The 27,739-nt window shown below is 39.3% G+C and overlaps 1 protein-coding gene across 5 annotated transcripts in view; it reads left to right on the top strand.

Moving 5' to 3' along the window:
- The first annotated feature begins 144 nt into the window (after positions 1-144).
- The window catches only part of LOC117211790 (neurexin-3-like), a 295,832-nt gene continuing 268,237 nt past the window's right edge, over positions 145-27,739 (top strand). For all 5 annotated transcript variants that reach the window (XM_033456011.1, XM_033456008.1, XM_033456010.1 and 2 more), the window contains exons 1-2: positions 145-324; positions 23,379-23,405. In XM_033456011.1, the coding sequence (XP_033311902.1) occupies positions 220-324; positions 23,379-23,405 (132 nt within the window). In that variant the 5' untranslated portion in view covers positions 145-219. The remainder of the gene's footprint in view (positions 325-23,378; positions 23,406-27,739) is intronic.

Here is a 27,739-nt window from a genome sequence, read left to right as displayed (position 1 = left end):
GTTCACTCGGGCCAACTTTCGCTACGATTTCAAAGCAGATCAATTTGAATCGCGTTTCGGTTTCCACTGGCTGCTGACGAAACCACGAGACTGTAACCACAAGCCTGCTGTTTAATTCACGTCAAAGTAACCTAGCTTTTTTTCTTTCCTTGTGTCATTGCAGGACAGGGAGATGATTATCTGACCGTATCTCTGAGAGACGGAGGGGCAGCCGTGGGCATGACGTTGGCTAAAGGAAGATTAGATCTGCACATAAAGCCAGTCCGAATCCGGTTCGACGATAATCAGTGGCACAAGATCATCGTCCTGAGGAAGGTTCAAGAGGTAATGAGATTCATTCGTTTCATCTCGTTTCCACAGGCTCGTGAAATGGATTGAATTTTATGAAAATTACAAGCAACCAATGATACGACGAGTAGTCGTGAGTACTCGGACACTTGTTTACTTTTCACACACATTTTGCAATTTAATGTACAGTGTCACAACTGATAACCACGTACCGGCGAATAAATCCTGTGCATTCTCTATTATTAATTTATCGTTATCACGTGGTAAAATTGCTTTTAAATAATTAATGGATACGAAATAAAATAATCTCATACAGATTAACAAATATCGACAAAATTTTTCGACGAAACGTTCGCGCAAAAGTCATTCATCCTCGGACTTTGAAATACACACCAAATAAGAAAGCTTTTTCGAAAGCGACGTCGCTACCAGTTTAAAAAATAATTAGTTGATATTAAGAAAAAATGACTCTCTTTTGATTTACTTTTGTACGATGATTTCGACGAAATTTCGATATCCATAGCGTGTCGCTGTTGTGAATGCCCCTTGCGTCTTGGATTGCAATAATAAAATTCTGCTACGTATTGGTTTTATAAGCAGACGATATGTATCGCTTCTGGTCATTAGTTCACTCATTAATTTATACAGTTTGCTAACATTCGTGTGCTGTTACTGTAAATTGACTAAAGTATACCTGTAAGCCACTTACCTTTTCCGGTAATTTCGTGTCGCACGTGTAATTTACTACTTTGCCGTGGATCAAAATCGACGAAGCTTCCACTGGGGAAGAGCTTGCCGCTTCTAGCGTGCATTCAATTGAATATTTTAAATCGCTCGTCACACGCGCTCCCGTTTCCTCCATGTTTTATTCAACGCCGAAGCGAATAATAAGCTTCTGCTTGCGCGCATCCAGCCCTTTTAATAATGATTCTCCAGGAAGCCAGAGAGCTTAACAAGTTTTGGAAATATACTTGCACGCTGGCGTACTTCTGCATTCGCAAACAAACCGCCTGCCCTCCCCGTATTTGCTCCGTGTCTTCTACCTTTTTTCGCGACACGACGATATCAGTTATCAAGAAAATTCCGAATCGATCGCTGGATCGCTAGATGCTGGCGCTAGAAATGCCACAGCAGTCAAAGCGACTGGTTCCACAATTTTATAAATGTGTCAATCCTCTTTTAGGGATCATGGACCCAGATGGATTAATAATAGCAAAAATGTACTACATAAAATATGCTATTATCATGTATTTTTTAAAGACCAGTCATTTTCACTGGTTTTGTAGAAATAGCCTCTAATTCTAGTCTTAAACAGAGATTTCGCTCACGGGTACTCTACTTTGGATTCTTCGCACACATATTATGCGTATTACCTGCATTGTATGCATTTTTGTACCTTTTACCCTTTGAGTGCCATGAACGCGTATATGCGTCCTCGCACAACCATTGAATTTAGGCTATGAACGCACATATGCGTTCTCCACCTCACATTCTGATGATTTCGTTGGAACAAAAAAGAACTGATTATCAAACCGACAAACCAAAACGAAAACCAAAATACGTAGCAGACTACAATGTCTTTCGTAAAAAATACATAGCCCACGGTGTGCTTCTTCGTAAAAGGGTTAAATTTCTTTTAAAGACAAGTCTCGGAGTAACTTTTCAACGTCTCAGATCTCTCAGATCTCTCAGAAACGCTCGCTCCATTCTCGATCGTTCGTCAACCGTACAAATTCTCGCTGCCCGGATCTATCGTCCGCTTCACTGCGATTTACCGTTTCGAGAATTCAAAGCCATAGATAAAAGACGGTTTCCTGTTTTCGAATTTGCAAATGTATGGAGGTTGCAAGTCTCAGTCGGGCAAACTTCATGAAATATTAATGCTCGGCATCGACGTTGGCCGGCTCTCTGTCTTTCATCATCGATCCGCCTCTAGAATTTCGTGAACCTCGTTGAATTCTTTCTCATTGGAGCGTGAACACGGAAAGGAATGTGAGCAGCCACGCGACGATAGATATTAGTCTCGCGGCGTTTCTTCGCGAGCTTGGAAATGTTTTCCAATAGCTGTCACGCCGTTTGCCCGTGCAGCTTCGTTTCTCCTGGCAATTGAAAACACGTCGATAGTCATTGTCGTCGAGTCGGTTCATTAAACTTTATTGTAAATAGCTGCGCGATTTCGCGGCCACTTTATCGACACCGCAGTGCATTTTATCGAACGAGCGCACGACGAAAGGTCGCGTATTCATTCTGCTCGTATAATGTTGTTTAAAGCGGCCGCGTTTGTCCCGTCGTCTATTTTAATATTAAACACGATGCTATTGCCAGGACTCGATATCGGATATTAATGTATCCTCGATGAAAGGAAAATAACGCGAATAGAGTTGAATCTGTTATTAAAACCGTGTGTCAATTTCTTCCCAATCGTCCCCTGTCAAAGGAGAATTGCTATTTTTAATCAAACGTATGAGTACACCTGGTTGCAATAAATTTTATTTTAGCGGCAAGATTCTGTTCTTTGCGTCTCTTGCTGGCATCAAGTTACTCTCATCGAATCTCATTGCACTTGTAGGAAACGTAAATGTGTCAGAAAAATTTCACGAATGTAGAAGATATTCAGTGTAAGATATTTGCAGGGTGAAACGAAAGTCTGTCTCGGTTCTGGGTTCTCAATCGCGTTAATAACAACGCGAATTTGCATAAACTTTTGCAGATTGTTAATGAGATACGTCTTTAATAATAGTTTATTAAATTCGCCAAATATGTTGAATAACGTGGTAATATTTTCGATTTTCAGCAGCCTCGTTCTACGCACACGTCTGATCGTACACTGACCACTGCTACTTGTTCCTTGTACTTGTGCACCTTTCTCTTCGCAGCTTAGTTTATGGTTTAAACATATTTCAGTACGTTCTACTATATGTTTGCTACATATCCAATGCCATAAATATATACGTCATGAGTTTATACAATTTATATAAAAATATACCGTAGATCGACAGAAAGATAAAACAGTCGACGTACTGGTAACGTCTTCCCTGCAATCTTCATTTATACTCAGCTTCTAATGTACGAAACATCAGAAGATTAAAATTGTCCACGTGTGTGTTCTATTTCACCATATTCAAGATTGCCATTTGCTCTGTAGCTGCACTCGATAGCAAACTTTTCGACGGTTCCTGTTCAGTGACTTGCTACACAAAGACCCTATCCTCAGCCGGACGATGGCAGCGCTGTGGTTAGCGTAATTGGCTACGAACGCACCAGACCCAGGTTCGAATCCCGGCACCCGTAGTCCTGTTCTTCACGATTCCTAAAAGAGACGAAGACAGCGGTCCAGATGATTGAAAGAAAGCCCTGATGAAGACAAAAATCCTATACATCAACTGTGCCTGTCACGACCTATCCACCTCAGATCTGTTCGACTCAATGTACAGGACTACTGTACACGAGATTCACGCTGCGTTTGCAAGCCTGCAACGCACGGCTATGAAAGAATCAACTTTTCCCGTGTGCGGATGATGGACACTCTAAACGATCTGCACGAGACCTCGCATTAACCTCGTTAAAAGCGGAAACACAGCGGACTCGGGTCGATTTCGTTGTTCACCATCGGTGTCCCGAAGCAAATAGATCGGCGAACGGACGTGAGAGCAATATCGTTAGTGTGTTCTGAGTATACAGCGACATTCATCGCGTATTACGCGCCATAGGGTCGCTAATGCAATTATTTACGCGTTAACATGGCGGTAGAGGAGAGGCGAGCCTAATACCGGTTTGTCGATTTAACACTGCCACGTATTCGCCATCGTCGAATCGATTCTATTCGCGTCAACAATCATCAGCCGAGCTGGACAGGATTCATTTACTCGACCTAGTTTTTATTTCCATTCGTTTCGATGCTCGTTTCGCTGTCATTCGCGTTTCAACGACTTTCGTTTCCTTTTAACCGGTTAACTGTATTTTATCGACCATTCGCGGAGAGACGCGATCACGAGAAAGCACGTCAACGGGTATCGTAAATTCCCGTTACGTGGCCTCCAATTTCGCATACTTATTCGCCTGTAGTTATATTCTTCCCTTTAGTGTCTTTATCATACGCGTGTGGCTCCAAAATTTGCCTATTTTTTCGCATTTAAGAACCTCGTGAAACGCAATGTGGCTATAACCAAACGTTTCAATTTGTTAAACCAACAACTCGTTAATTTCCAGGTTTTTACATCGAAGGCTGTGCGAAATTTTGCAGCGATTTTTACCTGCAATTTTTCAACTCGCCGAACAACCAGTTAACGCTCGTTTCTTACATCAGCTAACTTCTTCTTTCTTCCTCCTAACGACCCACACGATCGTTCCAGCTACGTTCGCCAACGTAAACGAGACTTCACGCCTTCGTTTTACTGAATTTTCCCGAGCTCGTTCGCCCAATGTAAACCGCAGGACGTTTCCAACGAGCTGCAGTCCAAGCTGTCAGGCTCGTCATCATCCGCTCGAAGAATCCCATTAACGTGCTTAACATCGCATTGACCGGCACCGATCACGGACAAATAGGCAGACGATCGAGCAGTACGTGGAGCGTTGGGGGAAATTAACCGGAGTGCCGTTACCGGGAACATTAGCGCGGGTTCCGCATGGCTTTGGCGACCTAATTCATAGCTCCTTGCACATCCGCAGCCCTTAAATCGTTGGCGTGCACGCTGCCGCGATGCATTCCCCGCGCGGCTATCTCCGATACAAGATAACCGATAGTCCGCCAGAAATAGATAGCCCCAGTGCCTCTTCTAAGATCCCACGCGGCAAATGAAACGCGATTATGTCCCCGTTCCCTTCGCCAAGATGGACGGCCGTGCGAGGCTTCGTATCGAATTCGATTCGCATGGGACACTGCCGTGATTTAACGTCGTCATCGATCGCACATCGGCTCTGTTATTAGCTTCGATCGGCTATAGGCGAACGATTATGCTACCGATGTTGCTGGAAATTCATATTTTCGCTAGCAGTGGCAGGATCATCGTTGAATAAGAATCGTCGAATGTCCAGCTAACTGAGAAATTTTTAGAGATAAAAGAGTCGTAGAAATGTCTCATGCAGTGCGTAAATAAATACAAGCGACGACGAGGGTCGTTCGTCGTGGAGTGTAGCAGCCTGCAAATTGGGATTTAAAATGGAAATACCGCTAATTAAGCAGAGGCAAGAACGAAGGAATTTTCTCGTCTCCAGAGTCTTCCGTGGCGATTCGTTTTTTCGCATATTATCCGTATTTCCACATCTCAAGTGCGTGGTTCTAGCGTTTATTTCTCCCGATTTGGCAATTATATGCAAAAATGGCTTAGCGACATGTTGTTCGAAAAGAAATCCAAAATAGGGTCATCAAGCGAAGCTGGAGAAGATCAAGACGTGGCCCGTTTTATGTTCGACGAAACATAAGGCTCGTCGGTTGAATATTTGTCAGATTTTGTTTAGCATCTTTGATATTTCCAAACGAAACAATTATTGTTTGGTATTTCAACAGAATGGGAATCACAGCGAAATGGAAAGCTTGTACATAACAGAGGAACAAATGGCACGAACTTGTTGCACGATAACGTAACATGATATTAGGTCGTCCGGAAAGTTTCTGTCGTTTTAGAAGGAAACAATGGATGCACAATATTTTCCATTTTGTATTATTTTATCAAAAAACAGAGATCACAACGTTCGACAGATTATTTTTCATATTTGTATAAAGATGCATCGTTGTAAAAGACGTGTCTGTAAAAGAAAGACACTTTTCGGACAACCTAATATAACGTAATATAACAACATAGCATAAGACAGTGACATTTAGGTACCAAACGTTTCACGATTTTACGCTGAAATCGTCTACTTCATATGCAACGACCTGGCATTTCCGTACAGTGCAGCGACATTCGTTAGCATCGCGAGGTGTATGCGTCAGAAAATCAGGGAACAAAAAGTTTATGCGAGGAAATAAACGTAGAATAAATCGTAGAACGACAGGAATCCATAAAATGGCTGGCATTATGGGACAGTAGATACGACCGAGTCCAAAATCCTTAAATCGTGATTGTGTATCGTGACAGCGGCCGCATTCTCCGCGCTATCGCCGATACAAGATAACAGATAGCCGCAGAGAAATGTGTACTCTCGTTTCTCGTGCGATCGCGCGCGATAAGCGCAACAATATTAATCGCGCACCCGTTTCCAGTAAACTACTCGTGCACAGACTTTCGAAGCGTGTTTGTGTTTGTCGTTGGATCGCCAGAAGATCTTTTAAGGATGAAAATTTACCACAAGCACATATAGAAATTACATTATCGAACATAAATCTGTACGTTACGATGTTCGATTCGATCATTTGAGCCCGAGGTGTACGATTTTTACGAAAGTCCTACAGCGATCAAATAAACGTTACATTCGACTGTAATTTGTAGAAATAGAACGCTTCGTGAAAAATATGAAGGGAGAATGATAAAGAAATATCTCGGTCATGTCGGTTCGGTGCGAAATGTTTCTACGTCAATACGACCCGGTCGCGTCGATCCTAATCATACGAAAGATACAAAACCAACCAGCGATCAAAGAAACGTTACTTTCGACTCTAATAAATCGAAATAGCACGGTTTATGTAAAAATACCGCTACTTTGTAACGTTAATTAACGAGAAGGTTAAAGAAATGTCTCGGTCATGTCGGTTCGGTGCGAAATGTTTCTCAATACGACCCAGTCGTGTCGGTCCTAATCATACGAATAATACAAAACCAACCAGCGATCAAAGAAACGTTATTTTCGACTCTAATAAATCGAAATAGCACGGTTTATGTAAAAGTACCGCTACTTTGTAACGTTAATTAACGAGAAGGTTAAAGAAATGTCTCGGTCATGTCGGTTCGGTGCGACATGTTTCCAAGTCCCTACGATCCGGTCATTTCAGCCCTATACGATTGATTCAAAACCATCAAGCGATCAAATAATCCCTACATTCGACTCGCACCATTTCGTTTCTATATTTCAATCGTCGAGGATGTCTTCGCGATACGTCAACGCGTCTGTTCGTACTCGCGCGTCATGTACACGTTCGATCATCGTGTTCGTGCTAACAGTATTCAACTATTCGCGATGTACGTATCTTTAGTAATCAAATTCTGCAAATAAGGAGGAATTGACAACGTAGAAATATAAATTTTCCGTTTAAATGTAAACCTGTGTACGTTACATGGAACAATGGTCGAAAAGTAAGGAATTAATTTATGATATACATTTCGAAATGAATTATTTATTAATAATTAATTAATAGAAATTTAAAAAACTGCAGGTTTGCATTTCCTTCGACGTTCGCTCCACTTCTTAATCAATTTTTATCTAAACATCTGGTCGCGTTCTACCAGCGTATTGCAACACCCACAAAGATATAAACAACGTGGAAAACAAATACGCGCTCAAAGAACAAATTTCCACGGCACCGCAAACTATCTGTCGGGCAGACCAACATGGCCGGAAGCAACGGCAAGAAACTTGGAACTTGACGGGCAAAGTTTGACAGTTTCAATCTAACCGGTCGGCCTGTGAATATACGCAGGCAAGTTCACCTTCCTTGATAACTAGTTCGCCGCTTCCTGTTCGCCGACGTCCTCCGCCTCCGACGTCCTTCCCATTACGGAGGTGGCGAGAATCGTGCGCCGCGAATATCGTTGCGATATTCCTATTGCTCAGCTCTCGTGGACGTGGAAACGCGCGAAACGTCGAACAAACCAAAGACCAAAGACGCGACGCACGAGTTCCGCCACGTGTCTCGCTTTTCTGTCAGACGTTCGCAACGTGCAAAACGATACGATACGAAATTATTTGCAGGCTGCGCGTGTTACATCTATTGCGTTGGCAACTAAGTGATTGCGGGTTTTGTCGATACCACCTAATGACAAAATCCGCAATCACTTAGTTGCCAACCGAATACATCCATAGCTATAGCTATCACGTACACTGGTCACTCGATGGTGAAATATTTTTCCAGCTAATTTGCAGATGGGAAAAGAAGATATATCGACGATTTGTACGTAGTAACTCGCGAAAATATCCGCACGCTTGTTCAAATTTTCTACGATCCATCTGAAAATTTCGTTATGCTGTAAGGAGTGTCGTGATCATGTTAGAAAAGTTTGGAGCAAGTATGATCGTAGGAACTTGGATATATTTATTGCAAACTCGTATTATGGTAATCAACGTAGCAGATATTAATAGCAATTTACTTTCTTCCCATAAATTCTATTTTAAATTTCATTGTAAGGTACTCGCAAGTAACTCACAGTTTATTTTGCGTCATAATTCACCTACTTTGCTGAAATTTAATTTATTAGCAATATCAGAGAATAATATATGCGCTTTATTAATATCTGCTGGTATTAAAATAGTTAAGTAGAATTAACTTGTTAATAAAATAACCGCGAGGTTGAAATTCCGCAGGTGCACCGCACCAAGTTGACGCGTAATTATACGATAAATTTCTACTAAACAATGAGGCGAAATTATTGGATAAAAGATTATTCGCGCCACTTTGCCAGTTTTTCATTTGGCCATTTGAAACTTCGAAGCACCCTAACCTTTGGAAACTTCGACTTTTATTTTTAAGGCAGATTCTGCATAAAATGCGAACAGACAGACTGATGGGATAGTTTGCTTTTTGTGTACCATTGTATATTTACGATATATTCTCGTATTTCGCGTTTCTCGTAACTTTTTCATATTTCAACGAAGCATTTAGAGTAAGTTACCACCGAGTATATCTTTCTGTTTGAAGATTCACGCTATTTACCATTTATTAGTCCAAACGTCGTAAATGGAACTGAAGAATTTTTCTCTATCGTAATGGTAACAGAAGATTTCATAATTTTAACCCTACGAAAATTTGTTTAAAGATTCACGCCATTTTCCATTTATTAGTCGAAAGGTCATTAATGAAACTGAAGAACTTTTTTCTATCCTAATGGTGACATGAGATTCCATAATTTCAACCCTACGAAAATTTGTTTAAAGATTCAGGCCATTTTCTAATTTTTAGTCAAAACGTCATTAATGAATCTGAAGAACTTTTTTTTATCCTAATGGTGACATGAGATTCCATAATTTCAACCCTACGAAGATGGAGCATTTCTTTAGCTTGCAAAACGAAATAAATTTTCACTAATTATCATCACGTAGTAGAAACGTACATTTCGAACGGTTTCGCGAAGAAGGCACGATGCAAACTCAAATAAAACTCGAATATCTTCTTCATTTAATTAATAACAATGAAATTCTATATTTTCATCGAGATACCTGAGCAAACGAAACCTACGTAGAGATTCGTTTGGACCATCAAATATTGCAACAAGTACCTCACTTCGTATCTTTTATATTTCCCTGTGTTACGTATATTTCGTGTATTTTGCACGAACATATTAAATACGATAGAAAATTATCGACACTGATATTAAACAAATTATTAAATATATTTCCATAAAGGCACAAAAATTTGCAGTCCGCTATAAAAGTATAAATTTTGCCTAAACAGATTAAAATTCTCAGTCCACTATAAAAGTATAAATTGTGCCTAAACAAATTAAAATTCTCAGTCCACTATAAAAGTATAAATTTTGCCTAAACAAATTAAAATTCTCAGTCCACTATAAAAGTATAAATTTTGCCTAAACAAATTAAAATTCTCAGTCCACTATAAAAGTATAAATTTTGCCTAAACAAATTAAAATTCTCAGTTCCCTATAAAATTATAAATTTTGCCTAAACAAATTAAAATTCTTAGTCCACTATAAAAGTATAAATTTTGCCTAAACAAATTAAAATTCTCAGTCCACTATAAAAGTATAAATTTTGCCTAAACAAATTAAAATTCTCAGTCCACTATAAAAGTATAAATTTTGCCTAAACAAATTAAAATTCTTAGTCCACTATAAAAGTATAAATTTTGCCTAAACAAATTAAAATTTGCAGTCCACTATAAAAGTATAAATTTTGCCTAAACAAACTAAAATTCTCAGCCCACTATAAAAGTATAAATTTTGCGTAAACAAATTAAAATTCGTAAATTCCGCGAGCCACGCTAAGTTTTTAACAAACTTAAATAACAAACTTAATTCAAACTTCGCCCCGTTGCAAAAAAAAAAAAGAAAAAAAGAAAAGAAAAGAAAGATACAATTGCGAAATCTCATGGTCAGAGTATCAGAACCAAAGTGTTCTCTCTGAATTCGCAAGCTCCTCGTCATCCGTGAACATTTTCCTCCACTTTCCCACATCATCGAACAGTCCTGTCTCGTCGAATACCTCGTTTCCCCCATTACGAATATTTCCGACGGAATTATGGAATACGCGGCATTCTCGTCGATTGGCAGTCGAGCTTTCGATCAAAGAGACCGGCATACCTTTGGTCCGGGTATGTCAATAACGGGCCGACGTCTTTCGCACCATCTGCTCGCTAGTCGTTCCTTTATGATTGATGAAGCAACCAGCCTGACGTGGACCGATTATATCGCGAGTAACGTGTGCCGTGTGCTACAATAGACGCAGATATCGTACGACGTATGCAAAGAGGGCGATCTTCTTCGTTGGCGCGTGGCAAATGTCTCGCGACACGGTTATTACACTGCTGACCAAAAAGATAGCCCAAGTTTCTTTAATTGCTCAATGACGCTTGTTAAGCTTTTCGTCTGTGACGTACGATATTAATTATCAGCTCAGAATATGCGGTTCGTTGAAAATAATTAAAAATATTCTCAGGTTTAGTGTGTAACAAAAAAAATTGATCCGAAATTCCAAGTCACGTTGTATAGTAAATTCTACCGAATGTCCAAATCGGACAAATTGTGAATGTGAACAACTAAATAAAAAAAAAAAAAAAAACGTATAGCAGGACACGTAACGGAATTTCCTCGTTCCACGGAATTTCCACGTAATTGCTCATTGCCATGTAAATGATAGCGTTGAACATGTACAGTGGAAAACATGGAACAAATTTTTGAATACGTCCGATCGTCCGATAATCATCGGCTAATGGGCAAATTGCGGATTTTTATGCACTCGCGGGAAGCTTCAAGACGCAAAAGTGCAGAAAATGAAAAAGATATCCAAAGTGCAGTACGTACAACGTGAAACGAGTCTTTGTCGAGGGCCTACTGTTACAATTAAACTAATTAGCTCGTGCAAATACCAATTTGCATAAATATTCGCTGCCTATTGGACAATTGTACAAAACTTCATCGAAATCGACGGTCATCTGACTACTCGTCGTTTGCTGTAAACTCGAGCCGCCCGTCACTCGCTCCACGCGAGTTTTTCCATCGTCGAACGCTCGATTTGAAAAGTTAACTGCGATAAGAGAGACGCGCGTTGCTTTTCCAGAGCCGAGCCAGTTGCTCGGCTTCGTCGAATGGCTTAAAGAAATCGTTGCCACCGTGTAGACGTTTGAACGTTATTCCTGCTATTTCCTAGCCGCTTTTCAGCTGTGTCGTTTCCGGCCTCGCGAGACCCGCTTTAAGCTCGACGAACGACGAAACGATTAAAGAAGGCGGAAGGATTAAAAGACGAAACGCTGTATCGACGTGTAAAAGTCTCGTCTGAGCGACTGCAAGGAATCTCTTTGCTGGAATTCTCGAAGGAGAATCGCCGTTTCAAAGAGACGCCGAGAATTATCGACAGCTGCGTGGAAAACGTAAATGTTCGAACAATGTTTCGATTATCACTTTGTCGGAAGATTTCAAAAAATCGCCCCATCGGTAGCCAAGTTACCAAGTTCGATTAGTGAAATTAGGAAAATATTTATCTTCGATCGCTTTGTATTTTTCATCTTCTCTGTGAACTTCTTCGTCGTTGATTAGATGCTACAATTTTTACAAAACGTCTCCACGTAAAACGTAAAACACGGCGAATTAAAAATGCGTTCGTTTTAGATACTTCGCGTGTTTGCTCGTTATCATCGCAGTCTGTAAACTTGCTAGAAATATAAGGAAGATACGAAGAAATATAAAATACAAAGAAAATGTGTACTTTGTTGGTCTTTTTCAATCGGATAATAGCAATACAATTGGAAAATCTACAGCAATAACACGGATATTCTGCTATTTCGTGTTTTATTCGCATTTGTTGCTCATCTGTTGCATTAAACAGTTTACGTACACAGTGGATGGAAAATACGAAGAAAGAAGAAATCCAAGTATCGTTCCTTATCTTCGTGGAATTCTGTTTGAATCTATTTCGCACTATGGTCGGTTCATTTTTCAGAATATTAGTTACGATAGTCCAGTGTGAATTATAAATTCTTGTAAAACTGGGTCGATCGGGTTTACGTGTTCACGCGTCTTTCAGATACGACGCCACGGCACGTAGAAAAAGAAGAGTTTTATGGAAATTGGAAAAAATGTATTCCATCGGTAAGTCAATAAGGAAAATACAAGGACAGAAGAGAATATTAACGAGATTCATCTTAATTCATAATGTTATTACCACTGCCAGAAGAATTATTTTCCAGCGTAACATCCGCGACAATCATCTGGAACGTACCTCGTTATCACGTCCGTATCGTAATAATCGAGAAATTAGAATTGTAAACGACGTAAGATAAAAAGCGATTTTTTACGGAGAGAAAATGTAAATTCCGCGCAGAGTATGGAAAAAGATAGAAGCGTCGAGCTGATTTATTTTAGCTTTGGAGACTGTCGTATGATAAACCTACGTGATAATCCTAAATGCCAATCATACTGTGGCTAAAAAAAAACCAACACAGCACGATAGATGTGTAATTAAATAAATTTAAAATTAACAAATCCAATGTAGGAATTAATTAATTAAAAAAAAAATAGAAAACGTTCATTTCTAACTATTTTATAGTGCGTGGAGTACATCGTTGCGGATAATTGCAAATTAGAAAGAAAATTGTCGAATAACAGAGAATTACAGGGAAGAAATATTAGCGAGGAACAAAGTGCCTGAATATTAATCAAATTAATTAAATATTCCTTCTTCCCGTAAGAATCTATTTTGATGATAAAGTATCTCGTTGCAGCAGTATTTTGCAATTTTTCAAATTGAAAAAGGATTAAAAGAATGTAAGTTTACTCGGTTTGATCGTGACGCCTAATTAAGTTACAAGCATTATATTATGAAAGTTCATTTCGTTCAACTTCGTTCCCTAACTAACAAACTAAATTATTCAAACTTGATTTCCTCGATAAATTCGTATCCTTTGCTCGTTCTTTCTGCAAGTCCGTAAAGGTAACAGTCCACAGAATGCAAGTATGCAAATACTAAAAATAATCTTCATTTTTGCTTCTTAAGTCGTTTAATTTTTAATGTTTCGACCTCCCACTTATACCGAGCTCGTCACATCAGTTTTTCCCTTTCCACGCTTCTCCGACCTTCCAATTCCAATACCCTCGTCGCACTGTTAATCCCTTGATCGCTAGCACTTTCTGTAAGTCCAAAGTAAAACCGCGGCTCTACCATCATTAATCCCCTCGCGAATACCATTAAATCCTCGAGAATATCTTGGCCACGGTTGAACGATATTGCAGCGCGAGAAATTCGTCGACCAATTTCCACCTTTGCCAAAAGACAAACACGAGCTCAATTTCACCAGACGTTTCCACCATCCTCTTGCTGGTTCGTTTGCCGAACGCGTGTACGCGCATTACAACCACCGCAATTTCTTTGTGCCACGTATCGATAAGCTGGTCCTTTTCCGCGCCAGGCAAGCAAACTTGTACAGTTTATTCTACAGGGTGTCTCAGGCAACTGGGAAACGTTCTCTGCGTGTTTCATGGAACATAATGGCTGTAAAACGTCCGTATTTATCACAGCATTCGCGTGTTAATTCATTAATTAACAGTTGTCTGTTGCTCTTTGAAAACTTTAGCTTCTACTTTTGAAAGGTAAACGACGACGAGTATACTCGTCGAGAACAGCTAACTGGTTAACAATGGATACCTAGGTGATGTCGAATATGTCTGTGACTTACTCTCCGCGCCATCCATCTTCTACGTTTCGACGTTTTGGCGCCGATAGTTTCGTCATCATTAACGCTATCTGACTGTAATTCGGATAATTCGACCACCCTATATGCATATGGCTTTGGCACTTGGCGCGACGTACAGGCGGTCTCGTGAGGAAAAATCTCTGGAATCTTAGCCGTCGATCGCGTGTGTACGCCCCAGGTGGCTGCAGCTTCCGGCGTGAACGCTAATGCAAGTCGCAGCGCGTGCGACGAAGAGGGCAAAGAGATTGGATGTCTAGACACCCCCACCATCGCGTAGGTGAATTCTAGACAAACTGTACTCGTTAAAGGTGAGAACAGTACTCGGAGGGTGTGCGCAGGGTGGAGTAGGTGCACGCGTGTCACTCGCAGGCCAAGCGAAAACTACGTCTCGTTTGCAGAGGTTTGAGGAGTTGGCATTGAATGGGAATGAGTAGGGTTGTTGCTTGCTCTGGTTATACGTTTATATATATATGTGTGTGTGTGTGTGATATACAGTTATTAAATATGTAATTGGCATTGTGCGTGTAATATTTGCGAGATTATTGAGCGATTGGTTGAGTAGTGAAACAGGAATGGCGTGTGTGACAGATGTTTGGACGTGTTTGATGGCAGTTTGGCTTGTGGAAGGTTGAAATTGTAACTGCGTTGAAAGAAATTAGAAGAACCAAGGTACATTGAGTAAGATGTGTGCATTGTAGTTAATTGCTAGAAAAATACAGTGAGATAAGCTCATTCCTTTAACGAGTTTCTAATAGGATTGATCCTATCAGGACATGTGATCCTATCGGACAATTATCGGAATAAATTCATATCGGACGAATATTTCATCTGTGGAATAATTAAAACTGTTATCCGTAGCAAATTATTTTCTACATTCGTTCGAATAATAATTCCAGAATTATTGAGATAATAATACGAACTATTGATTGTTTCCGATCAATTTTGTATAAGTTTGTACAGATACTATTTTTACTTTAATTTACCACGTGAACAATTTGGAACGATAAATTTTCTAATCTGGCATTTGAAAAAAGTTAATTATAAAAGCCAATATTACAACTGGGCAATGAACATTGAAAATATATCTCACGCTCGGTACCATGTCCATTCTCGATGTAACATATAAATATTTGAATATTATACGTCATTTTCATTTCGATTACATTTTTGTTCAGGTAAATTCCACAAAATTTGATTTTTTATTTTTACTCGTTACCTGATATTCCAATCGAATCACTGGTTCGCACAGCAACGTTGTCGGTCGAGTAACACAGCTGCGCTCGTTCGCTGGAAACGCCACGCATCTCCGCATCTGTGGAAAGAAAGCAGTTGGATCTACACCAATCGTCAAACTTATTAACATCCTGTCGCAAATCAGACGCATCGCGAGATTTAATTTCAAAAGATAATTGAAGATGATCCCTAGAAACTGTCAGCGTTTAAAAACCACCTACTTCTCGTCTGAATTTGTCCAGTGCAAACGCCATACTTAAACCATCGTTATTTCTACAACTCTTAAAACTCTTCTTATGTGGCAATCTCTCAGCGCCAGGATTCTGTTCGCGAGCTAAAAACCGCGACTACGACCTCCGTACCGTAAAGAGTACGTATATCAGTGTTTTTCCGTGTGAAACGATTGCTGCAGCGTTGAAGCCGCGCTTTCCTCTCGTCCGCGTCTCCGTATCTCCCGTGTCAACCATTTTTCACCTTCTTACATAATTACTCGAACGAGAAAAATCTGCGCTCGTTCTATCGCGCGCGCGTTACGTAAGAGGCGTCGCTCTATTTCGTTGCTTCGTTGGATGGATTTTGCCTCGAGGGAGGAAAACTGGCCGAAGATGGCACAGTTCGATACGATATTGCCAGGTATTCCGTGAGTTTGCCGCGTCGCGACGACGAAGGATACGTATCGATGCATAAGTTGAAGCCGAGTTGCTGCACGTTGATTTATAGTTGGCCGAGCGCGCACCACGGCCACACACGCTACCGAAATATCCCTTTTCCGGTCTCTTTCTGGATGGATGTGTCACCAGGCGTGCGGCTCTCAGCCATTGCTTCCGGTCGTCGCGCTTCTCCTCGGGCATAAAGAAGCTGCGGGGAGCGAGATGCGACGATAACTGTGGCTCTCGAGGCCGACAGAGACGCGCACACAGAGATTGCCACTCGGGCCGGAATATACATTGCGAATGTATATGCCGGACCAATGACACGCGAGAGATCGCGCAATCTGTCTTTTCGAGGCGCGGCTTTAACTTGTAACTTGGGTATCAGGGGATGTTCGGGCTGCAGCATCTGTTCGCTTCAGCCACCTCAAGGTTAGCTTTCGGATGGCGGATTTGAAGGAAGTTTGGTTTATTGAGTGGAGAGGCGGCGGTCTACGACATGCGACGTTTCGGCCGTTTTCTAAAGGACACGTCTTTCCTACCAGCGGACTACGAATTCGTACGCTTTTGTGGCACATGCGAAAAGTAGGAAAATGTGTGGCAGATGTAGGTAGCGTGGAAAATATACAGATTGTCCGCGACATGATACTTGTTACGGTGTTTGCAGCAGGCAAATATTTATTCGAATATTTCTATCCCTATTTTTGGGTCTATTTTCGCATATTTTTCATCATAAATATTTGAATTTGTAGAAAGGCAGTCTGACTATGACGCGTTGCTATTAACCAGTCGATAGTAATCGGTATATAATCAGTTAAGCAGTTAGCTGCTGAGTCGTCTTTGAAAAGCGCGTGACAAAAAGTAAGCGATGACGAGTTTACTCGTCAGACACAGAGTATGCGTGGCTATTGCAATATAAAATTAAGTTGCAAGGAAACTACTGTTACCGACAGGGCTCGTCGAAACACAAAATAGTGTCGTCTCTTCGTGACGAGTATACTCGTCAAACACAGAATATGCGTGGCTGTTGCAATATAAAATTAAGTTGTAACGAAACTACTGTTTCGTTTTTTAATTTGATTACCGACAGAGCTCGTCGTAATACAAAGTAGACTCGTTTCTTCGTGACGAGTATACTCGTCAAACACAGAATATGCGTGACTTTAGTAATATAAAATTAAGTTGTAACGAAACTACTGTTTCGTTTTTTAATTTTGTTATCGACAGGGCTCGTTGTAACAAAATAGAGTCATCTCTTCGTGACGAGTATACTCGTCAAACACAGAGTATGCGTGGCTGTTGCAATATAAAATTAAGTTGCAAGGAAACTACTGTTACCGACAGGGCTCGTCGAAACACAAAATAATGTCGTCTCTTCGTGACGAGTATACTCGTCAAACACAGAGTATGCGTGGCTGTTGCAATATAAAATTAAGTTGCAAGGAAACTACTGTTACCGACAGGGCTCGTCGAAACACAAAATAGTGTCGTCTCTTCGTGACGAGTATACTCGTCAAAAACAGCTAACTAGTTAACGTATAGTTAACTATACGACGAATATGAATAATTATAGTTAAATGAAGACCGAAATGAAGTAAATGTGTATACGTGTAATGTTTTTACAAACTAACACACGTTTTTTTGCAACTATTACATCGTTATAAATAATGAAATTGATTACGTTGCTGCGCGCAGATTAGTCTCTGTATGAACTATAATTACATAGCAATAATACGGCAGATAATATGTATATCTCTCTCGTCTCTGTCATTAGTGATTAATTATGTATATTCGACATTAAAACGTAAATGAATGTGCGATTATACCGCAGGATAATAATTCTAAATGTAATTAATTAACGGTATTAGTACACGATCAACGGGGCTTATCGCGTCAGTTAATGATATTTGATAAATCAGTATCGAACGTCACGTAAACCATTAAACACTATATTCGGAATCGATAAATTTATTAAAAATAAGCAATGTTAAAAGTGAATTGGAGATCTGGCTACGTTAGAAAATTGAAGATAAATCGTAATTAAATAATAGTAATTAAATAACCGAGTATAAAAGACAGCTGTAACGTCGATGACTTAAAAATTGCTCAATTCTTATTACATTAAACCCTTAGCTTTTTAACTGTCACGTGCTAACGTATATAGTTTAGTTCTGCTACGACGTGGAATATTTTTCACGCTTTTATCATACTTGTTTTATAGTGCTTTCTCATGCTGTGCATGTACTTTTAAGATACAACAAGCTTCTATGTTCTAAAATATAAGATACAGTACAGTAACGTTAGTACAACAACGTCGTGTTCTTAGTCGCGTTATTAAATATTATTATTATTATTTAATTATTAATTATTATCATCATTATTATATTAACTTGCAATAAATTACTTTGCACCAGAGTTACTGTACAGCATTTTGTTCAAATTATTTCGAATAAATATCTAAGGTAATTAACGGAATGAATTGATATCAGTGGACATAGCGAAAATAATTTTTCCATGGAATAATTACTTGTTATCCGTAACAAATTATTTTCTATATTCGAATAAGAGTCGCAGAATTATTGGAATAATAATACGAGTAATTGTTTGCTTCCACTTAATTTTCTACAAATATATACCGATACAGTTCCGAGTATTAATTTATCAGATGAATAATTCACCGAGCAATGGTAAACTTTCTAATCTGACATTTGCAAAAAGTTAATTATAAAAGCCAATATCGCAACAACTGGACAACGCCACTTGAAAATACATACCTCGCATACGATGTAACACAGAAATACTTATCCATAATGTATCACTTTATTCGAACGAGTTATGCGATTAAATTTCTCTTCAACTAAATTCTTATTCCAGTAAATAATCATCAAATAATAATCGATCGGATATTTATCCATCGATGGTGAACAAAAATTCGATTCTTTATTTCTATTCGTTGTTTGTTCCAATTTAATCTTAATACGTAGCGTACATGTTTATATTTAGTTTATTTCATGTTCCTTTCTATTCCAATCTTTGAACTCGTCGCGCAAACGAACATCGAATTATCGATGTTTAAAGCCACAGGGTTCTCCTTTAAACGCCCTGTACAATTCCTTACAAGCGAACAATTATATTCATAGGTCTGACTGACTTTCAATAAACGGATTACTCGCTGCACCTTAACGCGATAGTTTCCCGAAATAAGAAAAATTTCCAACAACTTTAACAAGCCCTCGCGTACATGCACACGCCTCACAGAGCTTGATTCGCCAGTTATGACGTAACTACCGCCACGACCAGGCAACTTGGTAAGTCCATTGTTCGCCTCTGATCGGTTATCCGCTTCGCTGGCGGCCGATTAAATTCGCTGATCAACTCGCGACGATAAAGTTCGGTCAAGTTCATTACGTTTCGGAGAAAGGACTTTCATTAAAACGAGAAAAGCCAGCGGTATTCGAGCAACGCTTGCAACCAGCAACCATTGTTATTACCGCGATGCTACTTTTCCTTTAATCCGCTCGATTTTTATTTCGCCCCATTGCGATCGACCAGGCGACAGAAAAACAGAGTATCTCGTTCCCAAGTTTTAATATCGCATCTTGGATTTTTAATATCCGATCGTTTTAACTGTGTAACGAGATAGCGAATGGTCGTTTCATTGAGAAAGTTGTATTGCATCTGGTCGTGATTCTTCGATTTCTATGTGTCAGTCTTTCGTTTAATAAACAATTTTCTCCTACTTTGTCTCGGCTCGCGATTCTTTACAGACAGAAATCAGAAATTCGAAATGAATTTTTATTCCCGCGAAGAGTCTTTCGAACAGCTGATCGTATCGCGTAGCGAAGTTTCCGGTGAACTTTTCAGCATTTTTCCACGCTCTTCGAGAGCTTGCAATGGTAAAACAATTAGGCGTCGATATGAACGAGCTTGCTTGCTTGTACACGGGAAATAGAAAAATTGCAAGGGGAATGAAAAATATCTGGTTAACGCAGACTCTTGAACTCGCCACGCAACAAATGTAATTTTCTAATTTCCCGTTTGCGCTGGTATTTTGGTGCAGATAAAATGTGTAAGAAGAAGCACGAGGGGGTGAAATTTCTTTAGTTTAAACAGGGAGGAAAAAGCAGGGGAACGAGAACGAAAATAGTGAAACGAGCTTCCCATTTTCTCTAGCTCTTTCGATTAAGAATAAAGTCATTTACTCGCAGCAATAAGATATGTTAAAGGAGGGAAAGCAGAAGGTGGAGAGAAACGCGTCTAGTTATTTTTAATGGCCTATGTTCCCCTTGATTTATTCTCCGGATGGCGGATCTGGACGTTAATTAACATTTAACGAAACAGTTTTCTGCAATGTAAAATGCTCCCTCGGCCTTGACCCAACAGATTTCGCTCGTTAAATTAAAATTCAACGAACTTGCCTCGGCTTAATTCTCCTTATTTGCGAGGAGCGCGAGAGTGAGAGTTGAAACTGAAACGGGGACAATTCGTTATACGAAGAAACGTCGGAAATTGGGTCGACTGGAGCCAATTTAATAAGATCGATACACGGTGAATCGCACGATCCTTGCATTTCTCTTTGATCAAACGCTTGTAGCGAATTAAATTTCATGGCTGATCGTACGCAACGCGTAAAATACTGTGCGTAAAATCACACCCTCGATCACACCTTTGAATTCTTTTACACTGCCAGACGATCCGTGCAACGTAAGAATATTAATCGTTTCGCCTTTGAAATGAAAACTGTCTCATTTTTTGGAACCATGTACAGTTCATTTACATTTATTAATATCTACTACTATTATTATTATTATTATTATTATTAATACTATGTCTATGAAGAAGTACATTTAACAAATAACGACAGAAGAAAATGACAAAATCTACGCGTACTGAATCGCAGCTGCTTGGTCGCTGCTGTGCAAAGCCTTCGATTACGTGTCAACATTTACGAAACTAAGCTTGTACAACGTTTTTCTTATCTCCACTCGTACGGTACCCTGACACCGTTTTCCTAAGAAGAACTGGGACACCGTGTATCTTTTAAGCAACTGCCTCAAACCGTACTGTTCCTATATTCGCATCTAATTCCGGCCGACCTAGAGAGTCTGGCGTTTTAAAATCGACCCATCCCCTTTGCCAGACGAAAGTTACAAAACGGAGGATCGCGAGGAATTTAAAAGAGCGCGCCATTAGCACAAGCGTGCGAGCGACGACGCTCGAAGACAACTCAGCTCGGTTATCTAATTCCACGGTGGTGGTGTACACACAAGTTCGGTCGCTGTAACGTCGAGGAATACGTAAAACGGCCGATCTCTTTTTTTTTTTTCTTTTTCTTTTCTTTCTTTCGAGCATCGCGAAACTTCTTATGATAATCAGGACGAAAGTTTTTCGTAGAGAAGCTCCTGCAGGATGTTCGCCTAGCGACCAGCTCCTCGAAAAGCTTCCTTATTCCTTCGTCGTCGACGCTTCTGTCTGCAGACGACTTTTGAATTTCAATTCGCTCGCTGCCCTCTTTCCACTCGAGCTATGCAGCTTGTTTTTAAAAGATTAGGCGTACACGGATCTCCTTAATTAAAATGTTCTTCCGCAGTATCTATATATATATATACGAGACGAAGTTTGGCCGTTTTCTTCATTCCATCTTTGTATTTAATCATCGTTTCGTGACGATTTGCACGGCACGAGTTTACTCGTCCGATCAGGAAATTTACTTGCAAAATTCCTTTTCTTCTATTGTCAAACTTGCTCCAGTTACTTGAGAGAAGGAACTACTATTGGTAGTTTGTTATTTGTACTTGTAAAGTCTGAATAATAATATTCGTTCTGGTTGTACGAGAGATGACACTATGTTCGTCGAATCAGGAACATTTAAAGCTTCCGATATTTTCCATTCGATGGTTCAATTGAAAGACGCGAACGAACTCTGACAGAATTTATTAATTGTACGTGTTTGATAATACTATTATTCCAATATTATTAGAATTATTCCAAGTTGATGACTGAACACCACGTTAACGCTAGAACCATCGGTAGTTAGCACGAAGCTACTTGTACCAAAACCAGTGAAAATGGTCTTTAAAAAATAGGTAATAATAGAATATTTTTATATTTATTGATTTATTACTTTTTTACAGAAGCAATTCCATGTTATATAGTACATTTTTGCTATTATTAATCCATCCGCGACCATGATCGATCTAAACGAGGGTTGGCACATTCATAAAATTGTAGGACCAGTCGTTTTGACTGCTGTGGCGTTTCTAGCGTTAACATCTAGCAATCCAGCGATCGATCCGAAATTTTCCTGATAGCTGATATCGTCATATCGAATGATACGCGGTAAAAATTTGAGAAACGCGTGGCAAGTTGTAGACAATGAGGAAACTGGTTAACTGGGGCCCGATAAACAGAGTGCAGGACTCCTGTACACTTTGACAAGTACCAGTCATTTTCACTGCTATTGGTATAAGTAGCCTTGATACAAATTATTTTCAGTTTGAATACATAAAAAACAAAATATAATTCATTATATTATTCTTCCAGTTATCGTTGCAAAAGTCATTACATTGCAACACGAAGCAGGAATTTGAAAATAAAATTGTAAAAGCAGTCGATTTGACTGTTGTGGCATTTCTAGCGTTAGTATCTAGCGATTTAGCGATCGATCCGAGATTTTCGTGATAACTGATATCGTCATATCGAAGGATACGCGGTAAAAATTTGAAAAACGAGTGGCAAGTTGTAGAAAACGAGGAAACTAGATAATTGGGGTCCGATAAACAGAGTGCAGGACTCCTGTACACTTTGACAAGTATCAGTCATTTTCACTGCTATTGGTATAAGTAGCCTTGATACAAATTATTTTCAGTTTGAATACATAAAAAACAAAATATAATTCATTATATTATTCTTTCATTTATCGTTGCAAAAGTCGGAATTTGAAAATATAATTGTAAAACCAGTCGGTTTGACTGGTGTGGTAGTTCTCTAGCGTTAAACACTATTATTCCTACATTGTATCATATTTATGATATTATCAAGTCATTGGACTAGCCATAATCAAAAAGAGGCTTCCAGTGTGTGGGAATATTCGGTACGATGATCCGATCTCGAAGTTGGATATCCAATTATTTATCGCTGTGCTATTTCGCTTGGTATTCCAACGATTGATCGTTCCTTTCTGCTTTCTGTTTCAGATATCCTCCATCACCAGCTTCTGCAGGGTGAGTAGCTAGTCGTCTGCCGATTTATTGGATATTGATTCATTCGCGCTTTCTCTTAAGTACGGAGAGCAACGGCCTGCTCTTATTCGTTTCCTTCCTTTTTCTCTTTTCTTTTCTTTTTTTTTTTTTTTTCTTAATTTGTGTGCGGACTGTGTGCGAAGGTTGCTATTATATGAATAAGTGGCCATATAGAAAGTCGATTATAGAAACCACTTTTCCTCGCTGATCCGAACTTGAACGAAAACTTGAAGCAATCTGTGCTACGAACATGTGATAAACGTTCACGTGAAACTTGATAATTGATATCCCTATTAATTCAGAATTGAAGAAATATCATTTCCATCAAACTAAAATCCATGTACGTTCTCTGCTATGTAATTTGTAGTAGCAAATAATAACGTGCAGGGTAGAGATAATACAAATGTATAGTACATTTTCTATACAATCTGAGTGCCAGGTTTTTCATTACTTCGCTGCGTTTAGCAAATGAAGAAACCCATAAGCTAATGAAATTTAGGTATTTTTTCTATTTGCTTAACCGTCGGGACGCGGAAATCGGTAATCATAGATGCGGAAGACGAGTGGGAGCGCCAAATAAAAGCTGGCGATCGATCGCAACCTCCAGTGTCTTGACATAAATTTCAAAATTAATCGACAGTTAAAAGCATCGGCTGCCCGTCGTTCGAAATATCGGTTTGACATATTTTCACTGAAAACGTCGATAAAGACAATACCTCGTACCTGCAGTCGGATCAGAGAACCTGGACGAGCCCATTAAATCGTTCGGTTTCCTTCGAGCAATAACCCTAAACGCGATCCTTGATCCCTTTCCTTAACAAGATTTCCCTCGTTCGATCAGGAAACGAAATGACCATCGTGTCCCTAGATAACATAAGTTATATATATATATATACACACACGTAAGTGGTGGATGGTATATACAGTATCGTGTGCATAAATATTTGGACACCCGGTGTATGTGGCTGTGGTAGCAACGAACGAAACATACGAGAGATTCAACTTTTACATTGGCAGTATTTAATTGTAATAATTGCTAGTTATATTTAATTGTGATAGTTAATAGCTGCACTTGTACAAATTTACTTATTTATTTATTTATTACACAGCAGGATTCATTTTTATAATAATTGTATAGAATATGTAATTAAGTAGTATAAATATAAATAACTATAAAGTATAAAAATATATAAAAAAATATAATTTTATAAAAATGTATATATTGGGTTGGCAACTAAGTGATTGCGGCTTTTGTCATTGGATGGTATTGACAAAATCCGCAATCACTTAGTTGCCTTTTATTTTTATTTTTTTATTTGGTAGACTATTTACAATCAATTCTCATTGAGAATTATAAGTAAATTCTTTTGGCGTGCTACTGTAACTTGGATTATAATAGTTTATACTATACTACACTAATATAGTTTAACAATATCCTAATATTATTATCATTAAGTTGCCAACGCAATATTGTCATGTCTCTTGCCATCTTTTGAATCTTCCGTGGAATATCATCTGTTTAAACGCTTTAACAATATTATACTTCAATATTTGATTATATTGTACTAAATTATTTATTATTATTTGTCCCTACGATTACACTAATATAATTTAACAATATCCTAGTATTATTATCATTAAGTTGCCAACCTAATTGTACATTTTGATCTGAAATATCGTTAAACTATTAGAAAAATGAATCGTCCTGTACAATTAGTCGAATCGTCCACGAACGAGGATGATACGACGATTGTGCGTGTACTTTACGAATTTAATATAATTCAGCGTCACTGTCAACTTGACAAAAGTTAGGGTAGAAGACAATGCTTGGCGAACACTCAGCGAGCGTTTATATCAAATATCGATAGCCTTTGAAATTCTCTGCTATATACAGTAGTTTTCGTGATAATATTCGACGATGTACAATGGACGCTGATAGTGACGAAATGATCAGATTAGTCGGAGAAAATGCACGGTTCGCTGGCCACGAAACTGCAACGGAGTCTGAATTCGCGATTCAAACGTTGCATTCGTATCACGAACTCTGACGAAACAATATCTTTATTGTATTTCGCTTGCTGCTTCACACATCTCCAACGACATAGATATACTTCGCCTACGGACAAAAGAAACGGCACTAGACAAATTAGAATTAGCAGGTTCGAAATGCTTTAGCAACTTTGTGCACGAGAACTCGACCACGATTCTTCAAAGATGAATTTGGAATATTTTCGAGAGCAACTTCGTACGTATACTTCCTCCAAGATAAATTTCAAATATTTGCCAGAAGAACGTCGTATGTAGAGGTATGTGTTATGAAACATAATTTGATCATCAAGTGGCACTGAGACCAAGCGACTCAACTCGAATCTAACTTAGATTATCGCAGTCAGACGTGGCTTAAGCGTTAATTTTGCGAGTTCAATAATATTTTTTTTATTATTATTTAATTTGTACTTTACAATTTGTCCAGCTGGACCAGACGCGACTGAATAATCGAAAGTATACTTGACAAATTTTCAGTCTCGATTTTCCCAAAAATCTTGAGTGGTCCCACACAAAATTTGGTCCCACATTTTCTTATTTTTTCACAAGGAGTCGCCTCGTGCCCGCTTGTGCGTGTTACTAGGCCGCATCCTGTTGCAAATTATTTATAACAATATCACAGGAATTGCATAAACCGACATACGCGTTGCTTCGTCTACTTCACAGCACAAGCCAACCTACGTTCCCTGGACACTTGGAACCGCGAGAAATTCATTTCGACTCGACCGTATCCTTGCAATCCGACCAAATATACGCTAAACACCCGCGGACTGCATCTGTTGCTAAAAAAAAACGTTAGCAACTTGCTGATAATTTCTCAGCCAGATCTGACTCGCAAAGAGAAATTTCTAGCAGTTAAACTTTAGATTGGAATTTCTGGACGATGTTACGTTGCACGGGGAAAGACGGAATTGTCGCGCGTTAGCAGAATAGAAGCCACGTGGCAGGAAATAAGAAGTTGACGAGGAAAGGATAGGAAGGATCGAAGGAACGTCTCGACTTCTCTCGTTGTATCCCTAGGGGGTGGCACAAGTCGAAGGATAAGAGGTCGCAGCCCGCGGACATAAGGAGATGGACGAGCGGAATCCTGTTAAAAATAGTCGCGATTTCTCGAAGGCACGAAAAAGTTTCTCATGCGCCATCCTTTGACACTTGGAACGACAAAAGTACGATGGAAATCGTATAGAGAAGAGGAGATCGAATCCTTTAAAATGTTAGGCTATTCGTGGTGTTGGTGTTTTTTCCAAGCTGCTTTGAATATCTGCGCGACGTACTCTTACGATTCTCTTCTCCCTTTCGTTCCTTATTCTTTCTTCTCTTGTTTCTATACGATTTTAGTTTTCTTTCTGCTAACAAAATGTCGAAAAAGTTACGCAATTAGAAAAAGAAGCTACCTGATGCGGACAAATTTGAAGACGTTTCTACAGGGAAATATTTTTCAATTCCAAGTTGATCAGCTGTTACGTCCAGCTTTGCAAACTTGCAAAGGCGAGATTTATGTGACTGTACCACCGAGCCTAACTGGCTAATTGAAAACGAAAATCACTATCACGAATACATAGATTTATGGACGAAAGAGCGACAAATTTTCATATCTGTCGGATTTGGAAAAATTCTTCCTTTCCTCAACATAATGCAAATTATTTTACTATGTTTGAAACTTTGCAAACTTTGCAATTATACAAGCATATCCATGGGAACTTGGCCGAAACGAAGAGGAGGAAGATGCAAATTCAGGGAACAATTTCAGCTCGATAAAATACGAAACGTAAGTGCAGTGGATTTTTACGGAGGATGAAGAATCGTAGGATCCGGGCGAAATAACGTGGCGTGAATTTTCCTAAAAATGCTTGTCATTTATTAAAACCTGATCGATAGAGTTTCCTTGGAACACTCGACCCTGACCGTGTCCAATAATACCACGTTATTAATTTTTCACGGCGGGTTGAGCTAAAGATGTCGAAAAAGGTAGCGAAGGTGTCGGTATCTCGTGCTTTCGAATTGCTTTGCCCAAGATCTACTTTCGAAATTGCTTTTTTCCCTCAGACCATCGAGGCTGAAAGGTTTCTTCTTTCGTCGTTTCCTTCTTATTCTTCCGCTTGCCGGTGGTCTACCAGTGGACTTGACACTCTTAAATCACACGAGGTGCACGTTTCCAGTGTTGTTGGAAAATGGACGACGAAGATAGTCCGATGAAACAGTGGAAAAATAAAACGATACGTAGAATTAAAATGCTGCAATTTGTAATCTTAATTTGTAATAATTTAATA

Source organism: Bombus bifarius, unplaced genomic scaffold, assembly GCF_011952205.1.
Source record: "Bombus bifarius isolate JDL3187 unplaced genomic scaffold, Bbif_JDL3187 scf7180000008244, whole genome shotgun sequence".
Taxonomy (NCBI): Eukaryota; Metazoa; Arthropoda; class Insecta; order Hymenoptera; family Apidae; genus Bombus; species Bombus bifarius.
The sequence above is the reverse complement of the archived record's forward strand: the minus strand, read 5'-3'. Positions and strand labels throughout refer to the sequence as shown.